The sequence below is a fragment of the Stegodyphus dumicola genome, chromosome X2 (genome assembly GCF_044657685.1).
Source record: "Stegodyphus dumicola isolate Sdum_Otavi_A_Nest chromosome X2, ASM4465768v1".
In the NCBI taxonomy this organism is placed as follows: domain Eukaryota; kingdom Metazoa; phylum Arthropoda; class Arachnida; order Araneae; family Eresidae; genus Stegodyphus; species Stegodyphus dumicola.
In genome coordinates this window covers 69,070,325-69,095,624 of record NC_140781.1, presented here as the reverse complement: position 1 = coordinate 69,095,624, position 25,300 = coordinate 69,070,325, and the positions used below count along the sequence as shown (strand labels likewise).

At 33.1% G+C, this 25,300-nt stretch overlaps 1 protein-coding gene and 1 long non-coding RNA gene across 3 annotated transcripts in view; one reads left to right on the top strand and one right to left on the bottom strand.

The window, feature by feature from the left end:
* Window positions 1-204: 204 nt before the first annotated feature.
* Window positions 205-24,210, bottom strand: 7B2 (Secretogranin_V domain-containing protein 7B2). Of its 2 annotated transcripts, XM_035362614.2 has the most exons (6): window positions 24,056-24,210; window positions 16,408-16,736; window positions 12,124-12,252; window positions 8,748-8,953; window positions 5,519-5,566; window positions 205-512 (listed from the first exon to the last, which is right to left on the bottom strand). In XM_035362614.2, the coding sequence occupies exons 1-6, from the start codon at window positions 24,163-24,165 to the stop codon at window positions 435-437; spliced, it is 900 nt and encodes a 299-aa protein (XP_035218505.1). In that variant the 5' UTR covers window positions 24,166-24,210; the 3' UTR covers window positions 205-434. The 2 variants fall into 2 exon arrangements, with proteins under 2 accessions (XP_035218505.1, XP_035218506.1); XM_035362615.2 differs by lacking the exon at window positions 5,519-5,566 and having other exon boundaries at window positions 24,056-24,209.
* LOC118191764 (uncharacterized) overlaps window positions 3,535-25,300 on the top strand; it is an 86,648-nt gene continuing 64,882 nt past the window's right edge. The window contains exon 1 of the long non-coding RNA XR_004758655.2: window positions 3,535-4,136. This is a non-coding gene — a long non-coding RNA (uncharacterized LOC118191764). The remainder of the gene's footprint in view (window positions 4,137-25,300) is intronic.

The following is a 25,300-nucleotide window of genomic DNA, read 5'->3' as shown; positions in this document are numbered from 1 at the left end:
AGCTACGGCTTAAACCTTGTTACACACGTATGAAAGATTTAATGACGTTTACGCTTTAGGCCACAAAGCGTTATTAATAAAAGCCCTCCTCTGAATGAAGCCTACTGACATGTCTTCGAAGAGTGAAGCAATGTATTTAATTTCGAATTAGAACTTATACATCTTATGTAAATTAATAAAATATAAAAAGATGCATACACAAAAAACGACATAAAACTTTTATTGATTTATCACCCCCTGATAAAATATGTGCAAACGTAGATGTAAAACACCGTAAATAATTTCACAATAATAATAGCATAATTTGCGAAATATCAAATACATAGATATATTTATTTAACAGGAAGATGCTACATAAATACGATAAAAGCAGTAAAATAAACCTTGAGATCGTTTCTACAATTTAATGCACCCAATAATAGTCGCATTCCTTATTATTGTATTACGGAAGATTTCGGAGTTTTCTTTGCCACGACTGGTAACTTTTCTCCTTCCAGAAAAGGATTTGTTGGCTGAAATATAATAGTATTACATTAGCAGTAATATTGACAATCGTTGTGGTTTGATCAATTTCGAGATTTTACAAGGAAATGATTTCAAGAGTATTTTATTAATAAAAATAAATATTTTCCAAAACATTGCTTAACTACAAAAATTCATGAAAATAAAATATAAGCAAAGTAAATTTTAAAAAAAAAATGCCTTTTGCTTTCATCCATCGTTGATTATATCCCCCAAGTACATAAAACGGAAATTTTTCTTTGTTGTTTCAAAATTTTCAAAGAATTGGAACTGAAAGAAGCACAGCAACCTTCATGATTGTTTCGTTACTACTAAATAGCTAAAAGGCCTAGAATAATTTTTATTATCGTTTCATCTTTTCTAATATACTTGAAACCTCGTAGAATAATTTTCATTACTGTTTTACTCTCTTTAGCACAACTGGATCTGATTAATACATGATATTCATTTAAATTATAATAGAATAGGAAATTTAGAAAATGCTAGTAATATGGATACATTTTGAATTTTATATAAGACCCCCCCCCCACACACACACACAGAAAAAAAAAAAAAAAAAACTTGTTATGTTTTCTATACGTTTTTGGATTTGCTGCCCTATACCTTCTTCTCCTCTTTTCTTTACTAGCTCGTCAGCTGATATCGATGGTTTAAAAACAGATGAAACATAATCATAATTGTAGGATTCATGCTGCAAAAGCAATAACCTCATTGGAAGGAAAAGATTTAATGACGCTTCTCTCCCCACACTCCAAAAAGACGCTAAACTTATAATAAAACAACTAAACTCATCGTCTTAACCACGTCGTCATTAGCTCGTCGCAAATTCATGTGTTGAATCTAATTCTTTATTCCAGGGAAACCACGGAATTTTCATATCAGACACCCCGACTATTTCATAAGATTCCCTGTTATAAAGATGTCGACAACCTTGCACATGTCTATGACTATTCGACAAGAACTTCACATGGACATCACAGTATCTTCTTGAAGGTTGTCGATGATATTTTAAGCTGAGCTTCAAAAAGGTTCCCAGCACCTTTCCATCTTTATGTTGGGGCACCATTGTGTCTTAGCGAGCAATGGGCAATTTGCAAAAATATACAGTCATTTTTTTACAAACTAGCCGCATGCCGCCCCTGGCCACTTGTATGACGGGTCACAGCTGTACAGCTGGCACGTTACAGCCCGCTAAACTCAGAGGAAATAGCTTTCCTATCTTAAGCTAGAAGGAGCTCTCCTATTGGAAAGTTAAGTTATTAAAGATTTATTTACTTTCGTTTTGGTTAAAGTAAGATGCAGGTAAGATGAAAGTTCCCTTTGGGGTTAAATTAGCACAGTATTAGTTAGAAAATAACTGTATTAGTAACTGTATTAGTTAGAAAGTTAACACATTCTCAGTTCTGCAATGCTTTAATATGTTCCCAATGGTACCTTAGTATATTTTAGTTATTTCTTTTTCTTCTCTTCATTTATTTTAAAACGCACCATTTGATTTATTTAAACATACAAGCCAGTCCTTAGAAATTAAAACCATCAGTAGTTCTATTCATAGTTTATAAAAATGATTTTTTTTCCTAAAGGATTATATAAATTTCTAAAGAATAATTCTAATTTCTAAATAATTTTATAAAGAATAATTATAATTTCTAAATAAATTTCTAAAGAATAGTTCAAAAACTGTTAGTGGAACGTATTACATCAGTTTCCAATGCAAAATTACGTTTCCGCCTTATGGACGCGTAAATACTATTTTAAGTATGATGCCTAGATGAGCGCATTTCTCTAACTGTCAAAAAATTTATTTAATGAATACAAATACAAAAGGTTGCGTGTGCTGCCAAAAAACTGCATCTTAATGCATTTATCTTTTAATCAACATTTCCCAGAAGTACTTCAATATATAAAAGTCAACTCATAATATGCTTGTAATAGAGCTATGTTCTGGTATAATTTATGACGAATGAAATTTGGTGCATTAAGGAAGGCTGTAGAAATTTAACAGTGTTTGATTTTGTGAGGGTTTGGACATATTAGTTATGTTTGTATAAGGTTAATATTATATGTGAGGGAGCAAGTTCTGTTACTCAGATTTACTCCTTGTACTGATAGTAGAGATGAATTAGACTGTACAGTTCTGAACGATATGTTAATCTGTAAGCACGATTTAAAAAAAGTTGCTAATTTAAAGATGTACTCCCCTTTCTCCCGGAATAAAAAATTAAATAAATATCACTCTATAGCAGTGTAGACATAATGTTTCACCAATACTTATATTTTGTGCACAGCTGGTAAAATTACCTTTTCTTTTCGAAATTCCTGATTAAGGGGTAACTGTTTTATTCTTTACACCAAAAATATAGCATGTAGTAGAAAAGTGTTTTGAAAGAGATATATGTTTTAAATTTTATATCGGCATACACGGTATAATTAATAATTTTAAGCTTCTGATTTTAATTTTTAGTATAATTGGTAGCATACTTAATTGATGGTGGATAAAATATGAAGTATTTAGTGAGGAAATATTTTCAAAATAAAAATATTAAAGTAACCTGAAAAGGAGCAATTTACACTTAATACTTAAAGGATCATTTCAACAAACTGTATATGAAATATATCTGGACTGGCTAAGCAGGAAAATGTACTTTAAATTGAAAAAACATAATTTATAAATTTAAAATTTAATGTATTTACTACAATGTTTGAGATACTTCTCTATACCATTAATGATCATCATTTTCTCTATTTTGCTCTATGTGTCCATGATAAAATTTTTCTCAAGCTTTCGTTTCATTGCTCTTGCTTAAAAAGCATAAACCGCAGAAGTTCATTCTTCTGTCTGAAATATTACTAGAAATAGTTAATATTTTAGTTAATTTTTGTCGCTCTGATTATGGATGTAAATTTCAGCAAAAATCGAATGAAAGAGAAGAGAAACCAACCAACTTTAAATTACAAAAGTGAGCTTTAGATAGGGATAAATTTAATTTAGTGCAACAATAATAATAAAAATAAAGTATGTAATAAAAATTTAGACTCAAAGTAATTGACTTTCAAATTTAAAAAAAAATCCAATTTTGGTTAATTTCTAATCATAATTTCTGCATCAGTGGCGTAGCTAGGGTGGGGCAAGGGGGGACATCTGTCCCCGGGCGCAGCATTCAGGGGGCGCTAAATTGATGTTACGAAATTTTAGAATGAAATGCTTTCCGTTCTTGGCACAGAGAAAGGGGCGCAAAATCTTCAGTTGTCCCCGGGCGCTGAAAACCCTAGCTATGCCTCTGTTCTGCATAATTATAGCACTCATTAAAAAAGTAGCAGTTAGCTGCAGTAGTCATTTAGTCAGCAGTTGTTCACTTTTATGCCACAAGATGGCGGCACAAAATTAACAACGTATACTGCTCGAATTCTAATGTTGTTAAAATTAAATATACCTCAGATTCACAGGACCATTAAAAATTTTTTTTCATTTAAATTGACTTTCAATATTTGATCAAAAACGTGTTTTTTAGGAAATTTATTGTAAGGGTTTCTTCCTATATGAGTTTTAGAAGGATTATCTAAGGAGCAAATTTTTGTTTACCTTAGTACAACAAAGTGAAAGAATGATAAAGGTAACTAATATTTGCTATATATTTACATTATATTATATATCTACATTATTTATTTATTATGCTTTATTTAATAAGCGAAGCGAAAGGAAATATAAATAGATCCTTTTTTGCTATATTTTATTATTTTAATAGTTTTTAGGTAGAGAAAATGAAATTTAATTTTTTTGCACCAAAATTGGCTACACTATAGTTCTTTTTCCTTAAATATTGAATTTAGTAATATATGTCCTCTTATTTTCAAATTAAGGGAGAAATAATTGTAGCACGAAGGGTGGAAAGATTCTAAAAAGAAAATCTAACTACGAGTATTTGAACGTGTCTCCGAGGTCAAAAATTCCAATCAGTGTTACTGGATCATACTTACCATCAATCTGTTCCCATCTTATACTCATTATCATAATCATCATCATTATCATCATCATCATCATCATCATCATCATCCTTATTATTATTATTTAAAGTTAAATACAGAAAGATCCATACTGTAAAACTGGGGAAGATATTTCGACAAAATAAGCCATTAACGAATTAAGTACTAAGAAAGAAAGTGTTATCTTATATATGTAAAAATGTAGTATACTCAAAATGATGTAGTGGCACTAAAAAAGCCACGAAGTTGTACTATTGCACAAGTTTATAATTCAACTGAAAAACAAGTTGCTATTTCTACGCCTCTGTAGTTTAACATCCATATAAGGCACCGCTCTTACTTGTAACGTAGGAAAATAACTCGACTGCTTTTTCCTTTGTAAAATTGAATTTATATCATCATGATTTTCTTCCTGTTAAATTTTTGATAGCTGCACCTTCTGATCTATATCAATTATTTTTTATCTGAAACACATTTCCAGTTTTGACAATTTCTTTGTTATAATCCCTTCTATGTTTGAAATACAGTGTCTTCGAATTTATTGCAATCAGTGTTCTATCATAATTTCCAGAAATACATTTTTAAAAAATTCAGCTTGCCTGATGTTCAATTTATCTCGTTGAGAATGCATATATTTGAATGCCTGATTCGTTCTGATTCTTACTAGGGGGACAGAGAGTAGGGGCTTACTATTAGATAATATTGCACGGGAAAGACGAAATATTACATGAGAATAATATCATATCGGAATGCACATCAACATTTTAATTCAATTTACAGGCTCAAAATTTTCGATAAGCTTTCTTCAGATAATGCTTTTGCATTAATTAGGCAATCATATTCGTAACTACTCCCTCACACTTATATTCAGTCCTAAGGATGCAATTTATTAATTTTATAAGACGGCTCATAATTATAATTGAAAGTATAACAACAAAATTATGAGCATTCGCGAAAATTAAAATCCAAATATTTTCTTTAATAATGAAACAGAACTAAAAATTATGTTTACCTGGTGTGTGAAATATTTCTTCGCCACAATTTTGTGCTCCCCCTCAATCTGCAGAAGAAAATAAGAGAAACGCAAAATAAATGATGAAAGTCGTATTGATAACTTAACGATAATTTCAGTTATAACTAAATTTGGTTCTTTGTAAGCTACAAAGCTGTGGCATTTAAAAAGCACGTTATCAGATCTAACCACTTTTAAAATATTTTTAGGATAAAGTTTAATTTGACAACTAAAAAGAAATAAAATTCCTATCATGCATCAGTTTGTGCTTTTCATAAGGAGGGCATTTAAGCTTTAAAACTCCTACCATGCATCCGTTTGTGTTTGTTAGTAAGAAGGGCATTTGAACTTTTTAGTGTGAAATAATTTTTTAACTTTATTGATTCTGGTAGAACACAAGCAATGAGACTGATAAATTTTCAGTCATTATTTAGGTACAACTTAAAATAGTCCAGTGCTTACTTGTACTAAATTTTATCTAGTTGCAAATTAATGAATAAAAAATACTGAAAGTAGGTGTTACTAACTGTTCTTGCCTTCTGCAACTAATGAGTGTCGTGTTTTTTTATTTTCAATTTCCTGTGGCAGAAAGAAATGAAGTTACATTAAAAAAAATTGGAATTCGAATTTAGTCTGAAACAGTGTTTCAAGCATATATATATATTTTTTTAATACTTTGACTTTCTTTTACATCTCGTAACGAAAAGACCTGAATATTTCTATGAGAATTCGAAAATGTATTGTCACGAAAGACAGTTCAAACATTACATATGAAATCTTTTGAATAATTTTTAAGCATATGCTAGACTTTGGTCAAAATCATAATAATGAGACAGATAATGGTGTTATCTAAAGACTAAAGGAAACTAATCTAAACATCTTATAATCTTACCATATAAACAACGAGTTAGAAAATGGCTGTAAGCTTTTTCCTTGAAATATTAAACAAATTTCTTAAATAGAACATATAATTTTATGAAAACAGATTCAGCGTTAGAGATGGGAGGATTCTGTAAATATAACAGCAAAATTTTTATATGATGCACGATGATCAAAAATCCAAGTGCTAAAATATTCTTTACTCTGTAATAAATTTCATTTAGAGAAAGCCACATACCTTTACGCCAAATTCGCAGAGAAGTTAACAGTTAACAGTTTCGTGCCGCCAACTACAAAGTTAATAATGCCTGCTGTTTCATTCAACATAAAACTATTAATTTCTAAAAGGAATATTTTTTGGTAGTTTCCTGCTAAATATGATCAAAATCTGATCGGAATTACTTAATCTTCACAAACTGAAATAAATCAGCAATTTCGTTATCGTATATAATAAGTCGTGAATTTTACACCTAAAAGTATGGAACGCTGTGTTATATCGTCTAGTTTTCTTGGCTTGCGTAAACTGCTACTATACGTACTTTAAAGTCTATTATTAGCGACTAATCGCTAAGACTAGAAGACGAATACAACAGAGGAAGGGGGCAAAAAGACCCTTTTATTGAACTGAATTAATTACAGACGGCACAGTCTTTGTGCTTATAACTTCATCATTCACTAAAGATAATGGCTAAATAATGGCAATAAAACTAAACTAAATTTAAAGACAAGCTAGTAATTTAAGACTGCACAAATTAATTTAACGTAGCAGGTTGACTCAGAAACCTGCACCAGCGTGACATTAAGCTTCGGAGGCACGAATTTCGAAGCCGAGATTCAGAACTTAAACAGCTGATAGAAACAATAACGAGCGCACTCAATATCGAAACACGCTGTGACTAACCCTTTACGCTACTTCAGTTCAAATACACTCTCGTTTACCCCATCTCATTTACGTCCTGGTGTGGAAACGCGAGAGAAGACAGAAAAGGTTACAAATTAAAATCCCACATTGTACTTATTAAAGCTTAATAAACATGGGACTACTTGGACCTTTTCCTTTGAAAGAACCACATAAAAAATTAAATATTGTACTTAGCAACTAACAACAGTGTTGAAACAGTTTACATAAAATTCTCTACTTTGTTTGAGAAACTATGCAACACAGTGTACGTGCTTATGATCAATAGTTAAGAGAATGCAGCTTATATTGACCTTCTACGAACATCCTGTATATTTCAAACTATCAGCAAACGAATCATTTCATTTTCCCTTCCAACTCTTATTTAATTTAAATATTTTACATAAAAATATTAGCACAATTACATGAATTGAAATAACAATTAAACCTTTTGGATATTTATTCTCCATTAATTAAGAAATGGAGATTCTTATATTAGTGAGATATTTCTAATATAAGATATCAATATTTTAAGATTTAAGATATAAGATATCAATATTTAAGTAATACAAGAGATTCTTGGAAATTAAATTACAGTATAACTTTCAGATAATCATTCATCTTAAACTCAAAAATTTTTCGGAATTTAAATATTGATATCACATCAATATTTGCGCTAGAAAATATTGATGATGAGAAAGAGTTTATGGCACTACCACAATTTTCTCACATATTATTCATAGTATGTTTTTTAAAAGCATTTTAAGAGGTTTAATTTAATATGTTGGAACACATCAGGCAAAATGTTTGTTGTTATTAAAATCCTTGATCGAAGTGATTTATTCTTATCTCATTCTGCAGCTGCATAACTTTAATTCCTCCTACATACTAACCTGTAATCAATATTATGCTTATATACAATTGCACATCTAATTGCTGATTATAAATTGCACACACTTCAAGCTTTAATTGAAAGGCAGTAAGTAACCCAAAAGTGTTTTCGTATGTGTTAAACAATGTATGAAGATTATCCTTCGAAGTAAAACTTTAGCGCCATTGCAGACTAAATGGATTGTTTCCATATCAAACGACGAATGCCATTCCACACACAAAAATTTTTAATTTTTTTTTTTAATTTTCCACTCATCATTTATCTACAAGATAGTCTGATTATGAAAAAAGGTTTTACTCTTATGACGTATTTCAGAAGTTTTACATTGAGTTTTCTAAGAATTTTTCACCAGACTACTTCATAATACGTGTGATTAAAAAAAAAAAAAAAAAAAAAAAAAAAAAAAAAAGAGGTTTGAAGAAAAGAGCATATGTCTTTATAACAAATATTAGAAGAAGAAATTGAGCCTAAAAGAAAACAGCTTTACTGAGGATATATTTTCAGTTAACCACCAAGACTTTTTCATTGCAAAGTTTACACTTGTTTTACTCTGGTCTTACCTCCATGCTTTGAATGAGGCGGTCTAAGGCAGCCTCTGCTAGTCCTTCATTCTCAAAAGATCTTGCTAAGGCGTCAATTTCACTTTCTCGAGTGGCACCAGGACAATCAAACATATGCTCCGAATCACACATGCAATCCTCCGAAGCCTGATATTCTCGACTAAAAGCAGCTGTATTCACAAAATCCTCAAGACAACCATCTTCCGCTGAAACGAAGTAGAAAGACTTATTTTTGAATGTCAAATAAATTGAGGCTCACAGATATAACCAAAGTTTGGATCTTTTCGATCGTGACGTTTTCAATAGGCTTGGAAGACATTCTTCGAAATTAAATTACAATATAATTTTCAGATAATCATTCATCTTAAACTCCAAAAATTTTTCGGAAGGTTTATTTTGATCCTATCGTAATTGCAACACTAATATCTAATTTACCTTTTTGTCACTCAAATATTTTTCTAAATAGAACCAGAGGTAGTGTACATCAATAAGTGGTTTTTTTTTTTTTTTTTTTTTTTTTTTTTTCATAAACAGAGTCATCCAAAAGTCGCGCCCATCAAATTTTCAAATTTGAATTCATTTTCAAATTCAAATTCAAATTCAAATTCAAATTTCAAATTCAAGTTCATTTTGAAATCTCTATAATAGAGATTTCAAAATTAATATTAATGACAAAATGTTTCAATGGATGACACCCCTGTATCGTTACAAGCAATATATAACTTGAAATTTTAATTTCAATTTATTTTGTCAGCTTTAAAAACTGTTTGTTTGATGCAAGATGGAAATGAGTTTTTCCCAAAGCCGAAAGAAATTTTTTGATTAGACATTACTTCGTAAAGCATGTTTTCAGTAAAGGTCTTGAAACATTTAAAGCGATCTTTCCGGATGTTCGTGAGCACAATAAGACAATGATTTTCCACTTGGAAATCTAATTTCGAGAAATTACAAGAGTTCATCATAAGAAATAAAATGGTAGCCCGTCTGTTCTGAGTTTGGACAAAATGGATGAAGTTTGAAATAAAAGGATCCGAGTACCAATAAAGAGTGGAAGAAAAATGGCAAATCGTGATCACATTTATGCGTTGCCAAGTAACGCTCAGACATAAAAATTCGTTTTGCTGGGGAAAATCTCATCTCCATTTTCCGCCAAACAAATTGATTTTAAAGTAAACATATTAAACTGCAAATGAAATTTCAAGTGATTTATTTGTGACAGTGTTTTACTTGTGATTACAAGTGATTTACTTGTAACAGCGTAACGGTGTCATTTTTTTGAAACATTTGCCATTAATATCCATTTAGAAATTTCCAAAATTGTTGAAAGCTTGATATGCGCGACTTATTGATCACCTTGTATAAATCAGTAGGAAAAAATTTTATGGCCAGCTATATTGATGTGTAACCAAGGCAAAAGAGGAGATCGTAAAGCACAACATAGTAAAACCAAAGAACGTTCTTTGGTAAAACCCATCTTAAAGCCCTAAAACGCCCTAAGTTTTCAATCTTGAAGACAAATCTTCTCAAATTTGGAGATGTAGATCACACAATACATATTTCAAATGGTTCTCTGTAAACTAATGATTTAAAGATGTGTTCGTCATATCTTCGAATTAGTTGCAATACACGTCAAATTAACTGGAATACACACCAACCCAGTCGGTTAACTCCACGACGCCTGTGTAAATGCATTGCGTCTGGATTAAAAATTCTTTAATTTTCATAACTAATCTTCTATTTTGCATATGATGTGAAGTGGCGATATGGTTTCCTAATTTTTAATTATGGTAGTTATGCAAATTAGGAAAAATTATGGATACAATTTAGGAAAGTCATAATTGTTGAGTTTCTCGCCCTAAATGCTGGCGTAAGTACCAAGTGTGCCTTCTTTTCAGCTTATTTAGTTTTAAAAAACGGGTCTACTACACACATTTCTCAAGCTTCTGTTGTACTTCAGACATAGCGATAAATCGCTTAATGTCAACCAAAAAGGTTGATCACAGTTTCCAGCAGTGAAAGACCTCTAAACCTTATAATGCCATAAATTAAGGATTTGCTGTGTCTTAGCATATATAAACATTTTATTTCAATTTTAAGCATTTCAGATCAAAATTTTATTCAGTAGAGTGTTTTAAATCTCCATATGGGAATTCAGGATGAGAATACGCTTTTTCAATGCAGTATGTGCTCGAAGCGGTTCACTCGCGTTGATAATTTAAGGATTTATGAAGAGGTTCCTCTTCAAAATTTTACTTTTGTGGTGTATTTATAAGTTTTTCTGAAAACATACACCTTAAACCTCAAAAAAAGGGCTTCCAGATGTAGTTTATGTCCTAAGAGTGAAGCTGATAATTTAAAGCGTTATGAATCCTTTTCTCTTAAATCGTGTACTGAATGTTCGGAATTTTTTGATGTAAAAGGAATTTAAGGAGATATGAAATTCAGGAAGTTATTTTTAAGTGCAGCTGTCATGCTTAGAGATATTTAGTTAATTTGATAATTTAAAACAACATGAAGCTTCTCATCTCACAAGTTGTATAGAATGCTCAAACATGTTTTAAGTTTTGAGATTTGAGCTTTAAAGATTTTCAAAGTTAAGTTTGATAATTTTTTTTAAGAAACATAGGAATTTTATTTATAGTAGCTGCTGAAAGAGCTTCTCAAGTGACTATGTTTTAAATGAGCATGAAAATTCTGATCCATGGGAATCGTATCTAATGTTAACGAGTGTTTAAAAAGAAGTCATCTTTTAATATCGCATTCGAGTTAAACGTGATTTGATGCGAACTGTGAAAGAACGAAGAAATATTGACCCTATGAATGCATGCAAGCTTCTTAAACTTGCTTGTAGCTGTCAACAATAATCAACGTTATGCCGTACCGAACTATCATCCTCAGCTGCAAATCTTTTGCAGCTGAGGATGATGGTTTTAGTCCTGTGAAAATTTCAAAATATAACGCTGATTTTTATTGTTTGACTTCTAAATTAATACTTGTTCGGCGTGTTATTGTATCTTAATCTAATCTCTTATCAAACTGTAATATTATCTTACCAAGCAGCTACTCATATCTCGTCCCGCTATCCGGTTCTGCTGCGCCTGAACCGGCTGTTTCATACTACTTTTATTCCGAAATCTATTATAACATTATCTACAATTAATTCAATTTTCTCAGAATTCATAAGTTCTGTAATTATAAATCAGCTATAGAGAGCCGTACAGAGTAACGGGATACTCTCTGATGCTTTAATTCTTATCAGTCACAGACAGGAGAGAACTTTTACCTGTATGTCCAAGGGCGAAGGATTTGGTAGATTATTCTATCCCCCAAATCCTTGGCCCCTTGGATATGCAGATAAAACCAACAGTATTTTTACCTGTATATCCGAGGGGACAAGGATTTGGTGGATTACAATATGCAGGAAGGCCCGAGTCGGATTTTACGACTTCTACATTCTTGATGCTGCCATCAGGTTTCAGTCGCTGGTGACCTTCGCCAGCACCTCCTGTAAAATTCATCAATTTAAGACTCTTTTTTTAAAAAAAAGGTTACATTTTTAATTAATAAATAAATTATACGATTAAAAACTATCCTCATCTCCTTCCCATCTTTTTTTATTCTGCCATCATTTGGGAAAGACTCTCAGCAAAACTTGCCTTTGATGAATTTTAGCATTCCATGTAAAACATTTAAAGACATCAGACACAAGAGGGAAAATTAAAATAAAGCAGTTGCTTAACTGGGAACTTAATTACCGAGTGCTCAACTGAAATAGCTTGAAGAATGAATAGTTGTTTATATCCCTATTACTTGTGTTAGAGTTTCAGAGTAGACACTAAAAAAGTTGCCATCACTGCATAGTGAGTTCTGAATTATCTATAAATGTTATGTAAAAATCAGGTTGTTATTGCAATGAATGTTGATATCACAATTTATTACAATGAATGCGGATTTAAACAGGAATTATAATAACTAGCAACGACCTGGAAGACGCGGTCTAAATTCCCCTCTTTTTTAAATATGAATTCACAATTTAATATGCAGTGATGTAGGCATACTAATTCACAACTCAGTACGTAGTGATATAGGGAAAATTCAAAACTTTGGTTACATTTGCTTTTTCTCATTTCCTTTTGCTGTTTTTATCTAACAGTTAAACACCTTATTTTTCTTCAGTTCGCTAGTACTTGACTCTGTAGGTAAGGGTTGATAGGGCTAATCGGAAATTCGGGAAATTTCACTAGATGCTGTTTTGTTACCTGATACCGATGATTTAAAGAAAATGAAGCATTAATCGTCATTGTATAGCTCATGCAAAAAAAAAAAAAAAAAAAAAAAAAAAATTGATAAAGTCATAGGTACAAAAGTATTTAATGACATTTTAAAAAAATTGAATGGAAAACTATCGGGAACAGTGTTAAACTTAACGTTTTAAGCCCTTCGTCATTAGTTCGTCCCAAACTCACAACTGTTGGATCTAATTCTTTACTCTGTTACAGCAAGGAATTTTCCTGTTCCGCCCCTTGGATAATTTTATAAAGTATTACAAATATATACCCGCACCTTTGTATGCAAGTACGCAACTGTTTGCCAAAATTAAGACCTTCACATAGGTGTCCTGGTAGCCTTGAGGAGGACTTGCTTTCTTCATGATACTGAGCTTCATAAGGAGATTCATAAGGATGCTTCATAAGGGTGTCTTAATTGTCAGGGTACCCTTGTGTCTTGCTGTGCGAAAGTCAATTTGAAAAGGTTCGTACCTTTGTGCAAGTAGGCAGGCCTTAATGAGGGATAGTGTACTCACGATACGGTTCTTTCCCATTTATCGCAAGAACGTTCAGAGAATGTTCGATGCAAATACTTCTGTTACGTGCCGGGAACGTTGATAGCACATTTTACCAGAACGTTTCTGGATGGTTCTGCAAGAAATTTCTAAACCAGGTATATATGTTGGAGTTCAGCAACGGACAGTAGAAGTTCAAATCGTGGCACTACTACCATTTTTGTATAACGTTCCTAGAATGTTCTATGAAAGCTCCAGTATCATTCTAGCAGAATGTTGCTTTAGCGTTTGGAATCACATCAACAGGACGTCAATAGATCACGTTTCGTAATGGAAAGTATAATACTACAAAGTATTACTATTAACAGTTTTGTGAAATATTTGTAGAACGTTGTATGAATGTTCTTGTAAAGTTCTAGTAGAACGTTCCGAAACACATGTCGAAAAATACCAGTGTTTTGCGTTAGAATGTACGGGTTAATAACACGATTGTAACAAGTACTGCTTTAGCACAAACTGTAGAACGTATTTTATGGCACATTTTGGGAACGTTTCGAAAAGTACCAGTGTTTCATGTTGAAATGTACGTCCTAAGAACATGGTTGTAACACGTACCACTTGAGTAGGTTCTGTAGGACGTACTTTACAGCATAAGCATGTTTCAAAAAGTACCAGTGCTGTACGTCGAATTGTACGTATTGTGAACATTCCATTACTGCTTGGGTCTTTGGGCCTTTACGCCATGAATTCCTTGCGCTTCACGAAAGAAAGTTAACTTGAAAAGGTGACTACATTTTTTCTTGCGTTGCTCGCCCACGTTAGTCCAACCCCATCGGCCTTGTTAGGTGACAATTACGATTTTGTTTTGGAGAACCTTCTACCTTGACTGTAAGTACCAAAGGCTTATAAAGACTATTAATTAGCTTCAGAGCTAAAAACATTCTTGTTAAACAGCTACCACTTAATCTTAGCAATCCTTTGCTCATTTAAAGATGATAAAAGTTTTTCCAAAGAGCACTTAATCTTAAAACGATGGGGAGTTAGGAGATTAAAAAGTGTAAATAATGACCTTTCTTTCCCTAAAGAACACAATAAAATAAAAATCAATGTATTTTCTTGAGATAAAAAAATAAGAGCTGTAGAGTCAGAAGGAATTTCTAGTAATAAAAATGTCTTCAGAAATACATTTTGCCTTCTCCCAGAATAGAACTCGGAATTTCGAAGTGGGCGGTTTGATGAGCTAACCGTTGTACCACAATAATACATGTGAAAAATGCCTTTAATTACTTACAAAGAATGTAATTAAGAAAAGCATCACAATTTTAAAGAAATGTTTCCAACTTTACAGCTTGGAGCTTAAACATTGATTTGTAAGACCTAGTCTTCATTGTTAACATACACTGCTACTAGACGTACTTGAAAGTTTATGTAGTGACTTATCGCTAAGACTAGAAGATGAATACAGCAAGGGAGGGGTATAAAAGACCATTTTATTGAACTCAAGTTATTTACAGATGGCATGGTCTTACGTGCTTACGATTTCACCATCCACTGGTGAGCTAAGCTAGTAGTTCAAGACTACACAAATTAATTTAACCTAACAGGTTGACCCAAAAACATACACCGGCGTGATATTAACTTCGGCGGCACGAATGCGAAGCCGAGATTCAAAATTCCAACCACTGGTAGAAATAACAACGTGCGCACTCAACAGCGAAAACACGCTGTGACTAACCTTTTCGCTACTTCAGTTTAAATACACCCTCGTTCATCCTAACTCATTTACATCCTGACAAAGAAACGCAAGAGAAACAAGAAGTGATCGAAAAGGCTAACAAATTAAAATAAATATTTTTAAAAATGATATAAACCCCTATAGATTAATCTCAGTTTTTTATTTGGTTATCTCGTTCTGAATTTACTCAAGAGAGGAATCATTAGCTTGTAGGGTTTATATTTATTTTAACTAACATTTATTTTAAGTTTAAACTATCTTTCCTGTCAAGCCTTACTTTCCGCTGGAATTGCCAATGCCAGAGTATGTAAATTTTAGTAGAACGCGCAAAGTATTCAAATTGTCAGCGGAAGTAATTTGAGTTGAATAAAAAGGGATTTAAACCCTTCTCAAGACTTTGTGTACTTTCCAGTTCATAGCAGTCGCCACTATTGTTGCGTGCAGGTTGGGGCCGCACAACATTACAAGCTGAAACAAGAGGTAGACTAAATATTTCTCTCTCTATTCATTGTAGCCTGACTTTTTAAGAAAATTGCTCGGTTTAGGCTTTAAAAGACAAAAGAGTAGAGTTTGTAATTTTGATCCATTAAATTCATTCTTGTGATTATTTATTTATCTAAAATTACTTTAATTCTAATGAATATTTATGTGAAAGTACTTTAATGAGAATTAGTTTTTTTTTCAATTGTTCAATGCTTTGCAGTACTTCTATATTATCCAATTTATAAGTTAAAACTCAAATATTTAATAAACAATATTCAATTTGTTTCCAAATCTTGCCATTCATTGTTAAATTAAGGGAAACGAATCTCAGAGAAAATTATGGAGTGATAATTGCTCAGTTATTTATTAAAAGCAGCACATAAAGTCGCTGCTAAATCTCATGCGAAATTTTGATTGACTTTCAAATGAATCACAGAAAAACAAGAATCTTGGGTGTCTGTCTTGAAAATCGAACAACTTGAATTGATTTCAAAAAGAGAGTATTGAACAAATGTTCATGAAATGTTTTTGAAACGCAATAGTTTTTAACAAATCTTACTAGAAATACAACGATGTTTTGGTTTAATAATTAATTTAATTTTATTATAACCTCTTTTCCTTGTGCTTTAAAGCATGCACTCTGCACAGTTGTTTCTTACCTTGCATGTATTGGTGACCAAATAATGATGAATGTTCTAAGTACTCCTGGTCTCTAATTGAAGGCTCTCTACCAAGAATTGCATCCCTTCTTGCTTCAAAAGCTCTTCCAGGAAAATCTTTGAGGTCGTGCTCATCCTGAGGAGCAAATTTAGGTGGCAGGCCATAATCATCAAAGTTACCACCAAGAGCATCCTCTGGACTCGCCATTCTGCTCATGACTTCTCGTAGTAATGTATCTGTGAAGGAGTCCAGTTGATCATATCCACTGGCTACAGGGAGCAGGAACGCGGCCAAATAGGCCAAAAAGTTAAAAACTGAAAAAATCATCCTGAAATTAAAGAAAATTAAAGTTAGGTCTGCTTTTATGAAAAGTTTCGACTATTTCGTCATAAAACATGCTTGAATTAATATATATACTAAATATCGAATTTGTAATAGCTATTTTTATTGACTGATTTAAATTTATAACACTGTCAAATAGCCCGAAAAGCGAATCACTGAAAAAAATCATCCGGAAATTAAAGAAAATTAGTATTAAAGTTAGGTCTGCTTTTAGGAATTCGATTTTTTTTCACTGGTGTACTGGTAAAAGAAGGTCTTCGCTCCCCCCCCCCATTGAAATCGTATGCTGTATTGTATATTTTCGGTCTAAATTCAACCGAAAGGATGCTGACCTATTTCTTAGTTTTTGTTGGAAATTTAAGTCCAGTCGGAGCCTCAAATAAGTATAGGTCCTGTATTTTATTTTATTTAACTATTTAAAATTAATTAAATTTTTATTTATTGAATTTTATTTTTATTTAATTATTTTAATTATTAGCCCAAATTTCGTTTCGGCATTTTGCGTTGGTTCACTATAAATGTCGGTTCACTTTTCAAATTGTTACCACCAAATATTAAAGCCCTGTATTATATTTAAAGAAATTAAATAATGAAGAAGCTGCGTAAATTTATGTATATTTATCGCATTGTGACAAAACAACGGTACCTAGAGCCATCAAATTTCGAATAACGTACGTTTCCACTCGAATATGGGCATCTGGAAGCCCAAATTTGGAATCTGGAATCTTTTTTATCATCTACTTCATATTTTATAAAACTTTAACGAATTTTTGATTAACAAACTCAACGATTTCAAATTTCAAAGCCAGCAATGGCAACACTGTACTTAAAAAAAAAACCCTATATCTCCAGCGCCCGAGACTGTGTATCGGAAATTCTAAACATATGCTCATTTAAAAATTATTTTGTGATATTGCTGTAGAGCTGAATTTTATGGTTTAAGTGCGAAGAATATGATATTTAACAAATAAAGATAACACACAAAACATTAAAAAAATCCCCCTTGGGCGTAATGTAAAATCTGAATGCTTTTTGATTTTTTTCTCTTTTTAGTTATTTTATTTCTTTATTTTTTTCATTTTTTCCTAATAGCCTTCCAGAAGGCTCCGGCACTTCTGATTTTAGAAATTAAACCCTGATTTGATAGCTGTCTTTACTCTACCTTGTATTACACGCCTAAACTATATTTCAAATAAATTCATCCTTACTTACGAAAATTGCTTTCTGTATAAAGTTTATTCCAGTATGTCACTGAAGCGTTAAACAAACACTCAATCAACCTATATAACCCTCCAATGTTAAATAATTTAATTGAACAAGTAACCCATATATTTAACAATGCAACATTTAAATAGTTATCACAATTATTCAACAACAACTTTCAATACATATTTATTTAGCTAATATATTTATATATGCTCGGTGTTATTTTGATGAAACATTCCGTAAATTTTAAAAAATAATTTGTACTATATTTCATTTAATAATCAGTTAGTTCCTGAAAGTACTGAAAGTCACATCTATTCAGAGAGATGCAAAAAGGTCCTCACACAGTGCTTGCGTGATGAGAGATTAACTTGCAGCAAGAAATGAAGCTATGTTATATTTGCCTTGTTGCATCATTTATTGCATTAGGAATATAAATAACTGCATATAGCAATTTGGCCTTTTCACGCTTTGAACAAACTGTAGAGTTTTCTAATGGCTATTCGAGTAGTCACTGATAAGCCACCCTTCCGAGGACGAAAGAGGTCCTTGTCAAAATTGTAATACATTTTAGGTATATTAGCATAATTTTACTTGAATTAAGCAGTATAATCTAATTTTAGAACATAAAGGAATATCACATTTTGAATCGAATCATAATTCACTCACATTCTATTTACTTCTGAGAGTATTGTAAACTACTCTGAGATGGACAATTATATTGCGATTTTTTTTTATCCTTCCTTTCACAATAAGTATGAAGCTATAAGCAGACTTTATTTTAGCCAATGATTCGAGATATTTATTTTAATATGTCATTATATTCCAATATTTCATACATAAGTAACAGTCGAAAACATGAGCATATAAAAATATAATTTGGAAATGTGAACTTGATCCAAGTTACATCTCGTAATGACTAGTACGATAATCGAATGGTAGATGAGCTTATCTTCAAGAATCGGCACTCATAAGAACAGAAGTTCAATAACTATTTTCAATAGCTATTATTGATTCCATTTTTTATCGATTAACCCCCTTTAATTTACCCCCTTCCCGAATCGTCTGAACTCTAGCTATATTCCTTGCGAAAATTACTGCGTTAGATATATGATTTTAAGCAGCAGGATAAGCGTAGCACTACCAAATGTAATTTACTTAGTAAAAAATTTAAACGAAAATGTAACGAAACATATGACCTAAAGGAACTTTTAAGGTAAAAAAAAAAAAATAGCATCTAAATAAAACAACAGTTTCTCAGCTGTTTCAATTACTTAATTACTAATTTTTTTAATGAGTCATTTTTTAAGATAAACAGTCGATAATAACTAAGGGCAGAATAGTAGCTGATTTGAAAACATGGAAATACAAATGACTTTATCAAAAAGAAATGTTATGTTGCGTGTAAGCTATTCTGCAAATTTAATTGCGAATTCTACTCATAAAAGGTATGGCATTAATTAACTACTCATGATACAACTGGAAAAGAGGAAATAGGTTTCATTGCAACTAGAGGGAGGATAGGTATGACAAACGCATTTTATTTCAAGTTATCTCTCCCCCCCAGTAAAAAAGTGGATATGATGAATATGATTTTTTTTTTCAATCTAAAGAAATAGATATGGCCAATAAGATTTTTTCTAGTCACATCTTTTAATGGTAGAAAAAAAATCACATTTTTTTTTTTTAAATTTCATGTAAAATCTTCCAATTATTGAATTATGTTATCTTGAGGAACTGTTGGGCGGGTGTTCATCGTCTATTCACCCATCAATCAAACAGACGCATTAATTATTTAATTTCATATACTGTACTGAAGTACAGCAAAGAGCGACGAAGAAATAATAAACGTACAATTTTATGGGCTTTTTACAAGTGAATTTCCATTAAAACGATACATTGAGGCATATCGAAATTCCGCGTTTAAGCAAAATAATACGTACGATTATGATTAAAATTTTGTATTAGTAATTTTTTAATATTGTTGTGTTATAGCACATACAAAAGTGAAATATGTTAACTCGTCACAGAAATCGTCATAAAAATTATCAAATTTATGTCAGAAATGGTCTCAAAGAATGCTATATCCATCCAATTTTCGACTGTGAGATTTACAGGTGACAGGTGACGGAGGACGGGGACGCCTGAAGTTTAACAGAGGTTAACAGGCATATGTCCCGCGTCCTCCCCTGGAGTTTATTTAACAGTTATAAGTGTGGATACATGGCCATACAGGGGCAACTGTTTAACATCTGGCATTTGAAGTACATTTGAATTAACATACAGGCACGGTTAAAAAAAAAAAAAAAAAAAAAAAAAAAAAAAAACTTAATAGGTTATAACAAAAGAAGAAAATTAAACACCTAAAAATGCTGTTCAATTTTCTTCTGCTCCCTATGCAGTCAGAGATTAGATGGTAGAGCATTAAAGTGCATATGTCAGCGCGCAAGTAATGCATGTAAGCCCTATTACTCTGGTTGACAGAGGTCTTGGCCATATGCTGCAATGGTGGTTATTATTTTGCAGATTTTATTTATGGCTGCTCTGTTTTTGGCTAGGAACTTGTGAAATGCTGAGATATTGGCTGGTATCGGGAAGTGGAACTGTTCCGTGAGTGGGCACTGAAAGATGTAATGATCCGGTGACCCCTCACCCCCGCAAACACAGCGATCCGTGGTTGAGATGGTGCGGCGGCAGAAGTAATCCGGGAAGGGACCATGACCAGTAATGAAGTTGGTAAGGGGAGCAATTGCCATAAGGCGCTCCGTGGTTACTTTTGGCAAGAAGCTATGTGCTCTTCTTCCCGTGTCGCCCTGATCCCATTCTCTTTGCCACCACTGGATAGCGGCATTTCGCAGTTGACTTTTGAGGAAAGATGGTGGTGCTGATACTGATATCGGTCTGGCATTTTGGTTCGAAGCAGCCTCTTTAGCGAGTTCATCCGCTGTCTCATTACCCATGTTACCTGCATGGGCTTTAATTCATACTAGGTCAACATGTGCGTGCCGATTATCTTTTAGGATATGCTGCAGTCGTATGATCAGTGGGGAGGCGTGACTATGTTTGTCAAGAGCGAGCAGTGTCGACATACTGTCTGTATAAAGCTGCACATGTGTGATGTTGTTGAGCGCCACGTATTCAATGGCAGCTGTTATGGCAACTACTTCTGCTTGAAAAATGCTATTATTTGGTTTGAGGTACCCTTTCCAATGGTGTGCAGCATGGCCTTGCCTGTAGTATATAAAGGCACTACCTACACCCTCAGCAGTTTTCGAGCCATCTGTGTAGAACGCGTGCATATTAGGGTTTCCTTCTGGTTGACTTCGTGACGGTTTGAGGATAGTGTGAATGCCTAGTCCCTTGTGTGCTGGATGCGTGTGGAGAGGAGTACATGGATGTTCGTAATTTGCAGGGCTATGTAAGGTGCCTGCAAAGGTTGCGTCTTTCTGTAGATGTATTATTTTAGTATATGTGGCCTCTAGCTCCGCTTGGATATGAAGTGGTATGATGCCTGCCAAGCTGAGTGCTGCATAAGTTGCAGTGGTGCGGTAGGCTCTGCATAAGCCTATGGCGAATGGGCGCTGTAGTGATAGGAGTTGCTTAACCTTGCGTGCGGTCATGGGTTGTGCCCATATAGCTGCCGCATAGAGTGCCACCTTCTCAGCTACAGTTTTATAAAGTACCTTTTGAATGTGGGGATTCCTTCCCCAGTTCCGGCCTTGGAACTGTCGTGATCTCCTGGCAATTGCAGATGTTTTAATCTTTTGTGCCTGGATATGCGGAAGCCAAGTCAGACCTGGGTCCCATATTACCCCAAGGTATCTTAAAGTTTTTACGACCTTAATATTCCGGCCTTGTAGTTTGATACATGGGCTACGTGTTGGATTTGTACCCTTTCTTGGAAAGATGATAGCAGTGGACTTTGTGGTGGATATTTTGAGTTTTAGCTCTTCGCAGAGGTTGGCAAAGATAGTGCATGACTCACTGCCATGGGCTTCAAGCTCAGCGCGTGTGCGGCCTCTGACCAGTAATGCCGCGTCGTCCGCGTATGCAACTAACACAGTATGTTGTGGCCACCTTGCCTCTAAGACTTTATTAAAGGTGAGGTTCCATAGCAGAGGCCCTGCACAGGACCCCTGTGGACATCCTCTCACTTGTGTTATTGAAACAGTACTACTGTTGTTAGAGATCATCAGTTGCCGGTCTGCCAGATAGTTGTCCAGAACTTGATAGATATTTCTTGGGCATCTTGCCTCTCTGAGGAGTCCTTAATGATTTCTTATTAAATGTAGGAATTAATTGCGTAGTCTCGTATCCTTAAAACTACTTCTTTCGGAAAGCATAAACGCGAAACTGCTCAAAGCTTTCTACAGGCTTCTAACCGACTTCATATTAAAGTAGGAATTTTGTGGCCGTAACAAACTTATTGTTAGTACTTGCTTTCATGGATATGGGAAAACAAGATTAATCTTTTAACTTTCGATTTTTAATGAAAGATATTCGTAAAGTATGTGGGAAAACTTAAAATGGTTAGATAAGCTGTGTCTGATAGCATTATCAATTTCAGTAATATATTAGCTGAGAGGAAAACAAAAAAGAAGTGAATGGAAAAGTGAAATTTATGAAAGTGTATAACAGAAAATTTTGTTAAAGAGATCAACTGTATCAACTGATCAACTGTATGAATAAATATTTAAGCAGCATTAACTGTGAGGAAAATTATCTTTTCTCCTTACCGTCCCCCCCCAAGAAAAATACATGATATTTTGCCCTATTCATTAAATATCAGATTTAAAGGATACATTTTCTTCCTCAGACAGACATTAGAGTATAGAAAATTTCAGTTTCATACTTGTACACGAATGAAAATTTGCCCGATTTGTTTTGAAATCTTTGAAATCATTTTATCGGTCTTTTAAAAAAAATCTGACATTGTTAACCCGGAGAAAATCAGAACTTCTGTATAAGCTAAACTGAATTACATATGCACAAGCTTATTAACTGAATTACATATAAGTATAAGGGGGAAAAACAGGAAAATGTTTTCCCTTTCTTAACGCAAATAATTTAATCTTTGATAAATTGCTAGTTGTGAGAAAATTTTCAACTGCTTTCGAAAATCTTTATCATAAATTAAGTAATATAAATATTTAGCAAGAGGCTTGCGTGTCCATCATATGTTGAATGAGCTTATAATCTTAGCATATATATAATTATTAGTCTAAAAATCTGTCAGTACTTTCATGAAAAGTAATGCCATTTTCAAAAAGCTACTCATTGAATTATGAATATATTCCTATATGAAGCGTACAATGCAGTGTCTCAATTATTCTGTAACATATTATTTTCATATCTCGTGCAATATCGAGGATGAAAATAAGTATTCTGTTATCTATGTTCTACGATGTCTAGGATTCCTTACTAAAGGTATCCATTATGAAGATCATTAAAATCAAGAAAATAATTGTCATTGCATAGAAATAAGAATATGTGCACCCAAAGTATGTGTAGGTAATGCACAGTGTTTTCTCTCATTTCTTTCCGTTCTCATACATTCTTCGGTTTTTCATTCTGTTTTCTACCAGTGACAGTACTTTTCGTAGCAAAATTTAACTGATCAGGAATGAAATGAATTATATTATGTTAAATGGAGAAATATAAATTATATTCGTAGAGAGATGTGTGTTTGCACCATATCTCTACGTGTGATGTACATTTTATGGAAAAACTTCCTCCACTGCTTTCAGCTATACGCTAGTCCCTATATCTACCTATTACAAAAATATAAATTCCTTATTAATCCTACAATAAAAGAAATATGTTTTGCAGTAAAAACAAATGGTCACTTGTCTGTTAAGAGTGCAAGAAAGAAAGAACTCCTCTACAGCCCTGAATATTCCACTTCAATCTAGCATGGAGGTAGGAAACTTCCTACCTCCATGCAATCTAGCGATCGCGGAATCCAAAAGCAATTTAAATATTAATGATATGCATCGGTTCTTCCTAAAATCCTTTCTTGCACACAGAATCACTTATGCAGTAAAATTATGGCATAAATATTGCAACCGCTTATAGTTAAGGAGAACTGGAAACGCTTACCTGTGGCTTATGTTTGTCCTTCTTTGATGCTTTGACCCACAAGGACCAAATATGGCGTAAAGACGTATCATGCGCCTGCGCCGATCGATATCGTCGCCGCAGACGACCATCCTGACAACGGCACGCGTCTTATACGGGTGGAAGAAAATTGCCGACTCTCCATCACCTGCCGAATGCTATTAATGCATTTGCTTGAGATTTCTCCCTGGAGCTTCTTCCCGTTTCGATCTGTTTCCGCAACTTGAACCTCTCTAGCTTCTCTTAGAGAAATCCTATTTTTAGATGTTATTGCAATACTCAGATAGAGACTGCATTATTTAGCAAATGCAGACTATAAATTCGTAATTCTCTATAAATATTATTTGGTGTAAAACTGGAAACTGAATTAATCGGGCTGCTCAGAAATTGATTTTTTGCTGCACAAATAAAATTTTCAAAGGTTGAATAATAGATATCAGCGATAGTTTTTAAAGTTATTCTTTATCCAAATTAACTATTCTCTATAAAGGTATTCTATATTTGTTAGATATTTTCTTCCTTCTTACCGACTGCCTTCGTAATGTAGCTGAAAGCATGTCTGGCTTGCAGTTAGGAGGTCTGGTACTCGAATCCCTGCTAGGACAGTGCACATTTTTCATGTCTCCTGCTCAAAAAAAACTTATGACTCTCCATATCCTATGACACGAAATGGTCTCGAATGCCAGATATCGTATGCTGCAAAGAACAGCAACTGTAACTAATTGAATACAAGATCAATGTAATTGATCAAGTTCTATTTCATGCAATCTCCAAATCTCATTCATATTGTTTGTGTGAAAGTCGTATAATCTTGATAAAATATTTGGGACAATTTTGCATACTATGAATTGGTTTTCCCCCTAAAATGTTTAGTAATATATTAAAAAATTTATTTGTCGGAAATGCCTTCGTACAGGGTGTGTATAAAAACTCATATTTTAAATATTTTTCCTGAAAGGTGTCACGCAACCAAAATTTTCGTAAATCTGAAGATCTTTGATTCTAATGAATCAGATATTGATTCATTTCTTAACTAGAGCGATGTATCCGCAACGAAGACCTAAAAAAGTACTTAGTTTTGCAAGCTTTTAAACATCACATATTTTACCATGTTTTAGTTTATATCCTTTCTCAGTTGACACTTTTAAGTTTTAGCTAAGCTAAAATGACGAAACGTTCCAGATTGCCCAGGACAGACCCGTAATTTAGTATATATTAAATATTAGC